This window comes from Gekko japonicus, unplaced genomic scaffold, assembly GCF_001447785.1.
Source record: "Gekko japonicus isolate JY-2015 unplaced genomic scaffold, Gekko_japonicus_V1.1 scaffold4896, whole genome shotgun sequence".
Taxonomy (NCBI): Eukaryota; Metazoa; Chordata; class Lepidosauria; order Squamata; family Gekkonidae; genus Gekko; species Gekko japonicus.
Genome location: NW_015168810.1, coordinates 61,412 through 69,410, shown reverse-complemented (window position 1 = coordinate 69,410; position 7,999 = coordinate 61,412). Strand labels below are relative to the sequence as shown.

The window sequence follows — 7,999 nt, the reverse complement described above, 5'->3', positions numbered from 1 at the left end:
CATGAAGCTAAGACTCCTGTGTCCCCCCCCACCAAAACCCTAAACCTGCATTTTTTTTAAATGAGTGGACAAACCCAGCTTTTGAGAGGACTCTAGTACCTTTAAGGGATGCATATAAACAAACACTGCTGTAGTACAATGAGCAACAGAGACCAGTGAAACTCTACTTCCATTAAAGGTACAAGACTACTCTTTGACTCAGGTCAGATCAGGCAGCGCTGTTCAAGAGTTTAACAAGTGTGGGTAGGCCTTCCCCAGAAGGAGGTGAAGGATATTATTTGGTCTAAATAACCTTTTTTTTTGTTTGCAAGCCACATGAGAATGAAGTTTAACTGGATAATCTTTTCAGAAGGGTCCCTTCTTGGGGCTTTTCAGAAGGATCATTCGGCAACCTTTGCAAGAACATTCTCCGCATCTTCCACCGCATCTTCTAGTAAGCCCTTCAGCAAGCCAAAAGTTTTAACTCCACCAACTAGAGAGTCCAAGAAAGGGATAAAATCCGATGTCTCTTCCAGCACTGTTTGCAGAGCCATCCACCACTCATGTAATTATCAGAGTAGGTAGGCCTTCCATAGCAGGTGGTGAAAAAGATTATTTGCTCTAAAAAATGCATATTTTCTTTGCTCGGGCCACAGGGGAATGAAGGTTAATTGCAGAATCACCAGAAGGGACTTTACTCAGCAACTTTTGCCAGAACGCTCTCGGCATCTTCCACTGCATCTTGTAGGAAGCCCCTCAGCATGTAAAATGTGGTGGCAAAAGAATTAACTCCACCAAATACAGAGCCGAAGACAGGTATGAAATCGGAAAGCTCTTCCAGCACCATTGCAGAGCCGACCACCACTGATGTGGTCATCAGAGACCGCACAAATTCCGGGTTGATCTGGTTGGCCATCGGAGTCTTTTTGATAGCAGATTTCAGAACATGAATAGGTTTGCCAACCCGTTCTGCGAGGTTACGGAGGGAGTCTTCATCCAAGCCAAAGGCCTTGCAGAAATCTTTCATTGTGTCCACCAAGAGGGCAATATCAAAAATAAGAGAGAGACCTGGGATAGGAATCACCCCAACGCCACAAGACACAAGGGCTTTTTTCCAGATGAGGGCCTCCATAGCAGCCCTTTTCTCTTGCAAGTTTTCTCTTGAGAAAGCCGGCATCGCCATGATTAGAAGAGGCCTCTTGAGATCATTCAGGTCACCTGCTAGGGTCTTCTGCAGGAGAGGGAAGTCAAACATATTCAAATGCCAGCTGGATATGAGAAAAACCCTTGGATCGACCGCTCCTTCTTCTCTCAAATTGCAAAGGCAGTATTTACGAATCTCTTCCAGGGTCTGTGCCTCACTAAAGTTTGGCTTCCTTCTCTCAGCATCTATAGCCTGATCCACTTTGGTGCGAACAAAATAAAACCTCTTATTCATCTTTCGAATTTCTGAGGCCAGCATGGTGTCATTCTCAGTGAAGCGTTCTGAGGCGACGATGATAAAGAAGTCATATCTGCTAAAATTTACCTTCTCTAGGTATTCTTTTGGTTTAAATGCACGTGTCCCGATTCCTGGTAGATCCCATAATGTTAGTTCTGGGAATTTAGGATGTGGGTATCTTTCTGGATTCTTAGTTGTTTCTTTCACCCCAGTTTCAGCTGCACCTTCTTCATAATCTGTGATATTCCGAAAGGCATTCACGAGGGATGATTTTCCAGCTCCTGAAACTCCTGTGAAAGCAATATCGAGTGTCGTGTTCTTTAACAATTTCAACTCTTTATCAGCATTGGCTAGTACATCTTGGAGACGTTTTTGTCTCAAAGATGACTTCATCTCAGCAAGATCCTCTTTTATGGATTCGTTTGAGTTGGTTCTAGCCATAGCTGTTCTTCGAGATGGTTCAGTGGACCTAAATAAGAACAGAAGGATAATGTTTGTTACCTTATGTAGGATTATGGTGAAATGGACATTTTGAAATTCTAGATTTTATTGTGTGGGAAATTTTATTTTTAAGCATCCCTCCACTGGTGAAGAATTAGGTCTGCACTCGATCCATTTGATTTTCATGGTCGAAGAGGGGATGATGTTATTTAAAAGGAAAACACATTGCAAGATTGTGGTTCTCTTCAGCTTTTCCTTCAGTCATCCAACTTGATGTTCCATTGCTATGCCTGTCCCTACTTTTGCTTGAGTATGAACCTCACCAGCTAAGGGAAATTCACCTGGTAACTGTTACTGCTGAGACTGTGCGGTATTCATGTCAACGAGATTGTCTAAATTCAACCCTTGGAACTAAGGGCCTAACCAAGCATTATATGGTTTCTGAGTCTGCCCAGGTCTTGCCAAGTCAGCCAATTCTCAAAACTTACTTCTCAGGATTCCCTCTTCCCCTTCCCTTGCCCTGGTATCATGTCTTCAACTTGGAACAGTTTCAGGGAGCTGCTACTTGGCTGATTAGGGAAATGTATGTACAGCCCATCAAGACAGATAAGTTGCCCCAACAGGACAAACAGCAGCTCCCTGGGGCAGTTTCTCACTAGGAAAACAGCATGGTCCAAAGAACTTGCATCCCATGTCCTCACTTAGTGTTATCACGGTGAGTCTGGCAAACAGCAGGATGATTGGGGACAGGGAAATGGGGGGACAGACATGATGTCATCTACGTAACTATGTTGTTGCCTGGGGAAATGCAGAAGTGATGTAGGGTAGCTCTAGGAATCACTGGAAGCTCTATGGTAAAACCATAAAGTTTCTGATTATTCCTAGAGCTACCCTACATCACTTCCAGGTTTCCACAGAAGTGAGGTAGCAATGCAGCCAATGTTGATTTAAAAAAAAAATCCTACCACTACTTGGTGGAACATGCTGGCGGATCTGCCCCACATGTTACTGTCCTAATCCAACCAGGGCCCCAGGCACCTGAGAATTAAGTCTCAAAAATCACTGGCAGCTTCAAGCATAGAACTCTCAGCATCCATCTGCTTTGACAGGACCTTGGCCAGACTCAGAGGCCGTATGACACGTTCAGGCCCTAACTCTTCATAGCCCAGTGCAGGGTTTTCCCCTGCCAGTATTTTCCCCTCACAGCCAGTCTTCCCACACTGGAATCAGGGCCAAATGACATCCCCTGATGCTATTTTGTGGGAGGAAAATTGTGAGGAGGGGGCTGAAGACACTGCACCACAAGTCTGAGTTCAAACTGAGCTCCTGTGGCACTTTGAAAACAGCTGTTCTCTGGCTGCAGGGAAAGCAAATTGAGGTGGGGGGACCCAACCAGACCTCACTCCTTGAGAAAGCAATATCTAGTTGCCCTTCCTCAACAGTGCCCTCCCACCACCACCCCGCCCATTGTTCTGGTGCTTCTGTGTAACCCTTGCTTCACCCCCTTTCCTGCCATCTTTCCCAAACTAGCTTTGCTGCAACAGTCTGGTTGTCCCCCTCAAAAAAAAACTCGGGGGGCGTGGCCATCACAGCTGCCATGGTAACACTAGGATTGCCAGCTCTCATTGCCCACCACCCCTCTGGAGGCTGGCAGGAGAAAATAACATTAAAAGTTGCCATCCACACTTCCAGAGAAAACCCAGAAGTGGCATACCAGTGTCAGTTTCGCTATAAAAATAGTAGCACAGCCACAATCAGATTTATATACAAAGTACTACGTACGCGGCTGTAGGGAACCAATAGGAACCTAATGACTACAATTTATTAATCCATAAAGGCATAATTTGTAAGATAATAACCAGTAATAAACATATATCAAAGTCCTGGGGTTTGTCTCCTCAGAAGTAACATGTAAAACACAGCATCCCACTTCTTCATAAGAACATAAGAGATGCCAATGTTGGATCAGGCCAAAGGCCCATCCAGTCCAACACTCTGTGTCACACAGTGGCCAGAAATACCAGGGCCATCAGGAGGTCCACCAGTGGGGCCAGGACATTAGAAGCCCTCCCACTGTTGACCCCCCCCCCAAGCACCAAGAAGACAGAGCATCACTTGCCCCAGAGCCCCTATCTGTACCTTGTGGTTAATAGCCACTGATGGACCTCTGCTTCTTCTCAGTAGGAGAGAACCCTAAAGTTATAACAAGTCCCATAAACTGTTCTTCTTTCTAATAGAGTGAATGAAGCAGTAACAATTCCAATCCTCAACATTCTCCTGTCAGATAAGATGAATGAATCAGTGGCTGGGTTGGGTTGATGGCTTCAGTCCTGTTTCATTCCAAGTCAAGTGCACCATTGAATTTTCAGATATCTGTCAAGCAATCATGATATTGTCCAGGCTCTAGGTACATTTGAAACTGTATCTTTTGGACCAGAATAGGAAGGCATATCATTGCAGTACCATCTAGGTTATTTGCACCTGATTAGGACACAAGGTGATATCACAGGAGGCCTCTATTGTACACCTTGGCCGTGAGTCACTGGTAGTTATTATAATATAATTTTCACTTGGTCCTATAATGATTAATACTTTGTTTTATTATTGCAACACTGAGCCTACATGTATGACTGCCGCTTGACCACTAAAGAAGGCCAGTTGGCCAAAACGCGTTGGGTCACATAAGGTCCTGTTTGTGAATACTGTACAATTTTAATTCTTGTTGAGGCTACATTTGGGCCTATAACTGTTTTTAAACTATTTGTTTTAAATAGTTTCCAAGTTTCTCAAAGGGATTAAGAACATAAGAACATAAAAGACGCCAATGTTGGATCAGGCCAAAGGCCCATCCAATCCAACACTGTGTCACACAGTGGCCCAAAATACCAGGTGCCATCAGGAGGTCCAGCAGAGGGGCCAGGACACTAGAAGCCCTCCCACTGTTGCCCCCCCTCAAGCACCAAGAAGACAGAGCATCACTTGCCCCAGAGTTTCTATCTATACCTTGTGGCTCATAGCCACTGATGGACCTCTGCTCCATATGCTTATCTAATTCCCTCTTGAAGCCATCCATGCTTGTAGTCGCCACCACTTCCTGTGGCAGCGAATTCCATGTGTTAATCACTCTTTGGGTGATTAACACATTTGGATTTCTTCTTCAAAAGCCCCCTCATTTTACAACTACGTTCTACAACGGTTGTTATTAACTTGTAGTTACTGGGCGCTTTGTAATAAATAGATACATTTTGTTCGCCCCCTCATTCTACAACTACATTCTACAACTGTTGTTATTAACTTGTAGTTACTGGGTGCTTTGTAATAAATAGATACATTTTGTTCTGTTTTAGCTGTTCCACCTTCTAGGTTCCTGACCTGACTCCCAGGTGGTGGTGGTTGTTGTTGTACCCCCCCCCCCATTTTGCTGTTTCCCAACTCTACCACGAGGAACAGGAAAGACTGCAGGAGGAAGATTAGTTCCTAGATGTGCATATACACACACCTGCATTCCACATCTTCCGTCTGACCAAAGGTTGTAACACAACAGCCAGCAGTCTCTGTTTCTTGCTTAGTTGCACTGAAATGAGGAAACTCACACTATGTTCTCCTGAGCATTACCTACCTGCCCCCCCAACACAGCCCAAAACTGGCAGCAACTACCCTTTCTTCCCCTCTGTTCTCACTACACTTGGGAGAGGTAGGGCAAAGAAACAGAAATGTCTCCCAGTACTGACATCACTCACAAGAGACCTTCCCCAGGAGGGGGGATCACCTCAGGAAAGGAAGTAGATTGGCTTGCCAATCTCCAGGTGGAGTGTGAAGTTCTCCTGGAATTATAGCTGATCTCCACAGTACAGAAATTGGTTCCCCTAGACAAAATGGCTGCTTTGGAGGGTAGACTGCATAGAATTATACCCACACCCATTTTGTCACCCCTTCACACTATGACCAAATAACGTTCTGGGCTGGAACCTGTTTTTCCACCACCCTGTTATTCCAGGAGGGAGTTTTCAGGAAATTGTTTTCTGTTCTCATTCCTCATTCTAGATCTCCACAAACTACCCTCAGCATTCCTTCTGTAGCAGGGCTCCAGCCCAGCTAGATACTCTTGGCTTCCAGTGCGTTCTGTGTTGCTGAGAAGCCCTCATGTAGCCTTCAGGTATAACCCCAACTTCACATGAAAACAAATCCGGAGTTTCCTGGTTCTTTGGGCCTCTGGAAAATTGTTCCCCTCATTTCCCACACCTCCTGCCCTGGCAGCCATTTCTACGGCTCCTGATACCATTTCAGTAGTCCTCAGTCCGAGCCTGCTGCTTCCCTTACAGGTGTGCAAAAATGGGCAAGTCTCACTTTGGTGGTGTTGTTTTTTACAGCCCAACATTGATCCCAACAGAAAGGGAGTTTTAAAGCAGTTAGTGAGGCATTTTCCATTAGGTCAGTAATTTCCCCCAGCTACTGGATTTGGAGCAAACAGCAGGTCTCTTGAGGGTGGTCTCTCAGTCACAATTGGAAGTGTTTTCATTGTGCTCACCCAAAAGCCATCTCTTCACCCTTATTTTTTTTTAAGGGCTTCAGATTACTTTATAGAAATAAAAAGCTGAAATGGCCCAAGAACCACGTTTCCGTTTCAATCTACCAAACAAGCCACAATCAGAAAAGTTTCTCTTACCTTCTGGAAAGTCTTTACTCTGACTGACAAATAGCTCTTCTACCGAGTTATGCACAACTCTTAGGACATTCCCTTTTATAATCTCTGGAATGTTTCAGTTTTGAGGCTGACACGATCAGTGGTCATAAAACTTCCTGTATTTTATGGTGCAGATGAAAGTCCACAAAGATACTGAAAAACCGAGATAATACAGAACTCTGTGCTTTTCTGGGAATACAAAAGTGGGTTTTCCCCCCCCCACCCTGTTTGCCAAAGGGTGGCAGAGTAGACCAACAGTGTTCAGTGTCCCAGGTATTCTTAAATTTTACCCCTCCTTGGCTCCAAGCCGCACAGGGGCTGCTACCTCATTCTCCCCTCCGCTTTTTAGCCTTACTACATTTTTCTGTAAAGCAACGCTCCCTCTAAGCTGTGGAGTCTTGTGAGCAAAAATTCTACTTTGTGAGCGACTGGCATTGAAGTTGTGAGCGAGCGATTTGGCTCCTGCATAAATCAGTTTGCTGTGGAGCCCTCCTTCCCAAGCTAAGACAGAAATCTCTGAGATGGAGGGTAAAAAACTGTGTGCTAGCCCACACTAACTCAGCTTAGAGGGAACACTGGAGGTAAGGGTGACCTCAGCATTACCCTCTGGACTATCAACCTAGGCCATTATTTCGTTCACCATGATAAGTCTTCACTCAGTCTTGGGGGGGGGGTGTTTGTATTCTTCATGTGTGTGTGTGTGTGTCAGTGTTCCCTCTAAGCTGAGTTAGTGTGAGCTAGCTCACAGTTTTTTAGCCTCCAGCTCACACATTTCTGTCTTAGCTTAGAAAGGATGGCTCCAGAGCAAACTAATTTATGCAGTAGCCAAACCACTCGCTCACAACTTTAATGCCAGGAGCTCAAAAAGTAGCATTTTTGCTCACAAGACTCCACAGCTTAGAGGGAACATTGGTGTGCATGTGCATGTGTTGGGTTCCCAAGCATCGAGAATAAATCCACGTTTTAAACAGCAAGATTTTATTTCAAAGCATTGGAAAAACACTCAAACACGTTCTTTGTTAGAACTGACTACAAACGGTTAGAGCAAGCATAATAACATAATAAAGGGATTTGAAACAGGTACAGAACCAATGGGTCACTTTCCCGCTGGCGGGGGAACGAAAACGGTTTCGCGCTCATTCCCTGAGAACCAAGCTATCTCCAGACATAACACAGGTGCAGTTCCCAGGCTCTAAAAGCAACAAGCTGGCATTGAAGCGAACTCCCCCAATACATCCTCCAGTTGTTTGGCTTAGTCATTACAGCAGAGTAAAATACTGGCACACAGGCAAGGGGGGGGATAGCAACTGTACAGAAGAACCAGCAACACAGAACACTCCCGAATATCCCCTTCTTCCACCCATTCGCGGTGCTGGGGTCCGAAGTCCACCCATTCGATGAGATACCAGAGCTTACCACGCTTAAGTTTGGAATCAAGCACATTAGCGATTTCA

The 7,999-nt window shown here is 45.1% G+C and overlaps 1 protein-coding gene across 1 annotated transcript; it reads right to left on the bottom strand.

Annotated features, from left to right (window-relative positions):
- Positions 1 to 632: 632 nt before the first annotated feature.
- On the bottom strand, positions 633 to 1,861 carry LOC107114276 (interferon-inducible GTPase 5-like). The gene has a single exon (XM_015415721.1). The coding sequence runs from the start codon at positions 1,859 to 1,861 to the stop codon at positions 674 to 676; it is 1,188 nt and encodes a 395-aa protein (XP_015271207.1). The 3' UTR covers positions 633 to 673.
- Between the last annotated feature and the right edge of the window lie 6,138 nt (positions 1,862 to 7,999).

Excerpts from the sequence above, each read along its gene's own strand:
- LOC107114276 (XM_015415721.1), bottom strand. The coding sequence starts at position 1,861 with ATGGCTAGAACCAACTCAAACGAATCCATAAAAGAGGATCTTGCTGAG.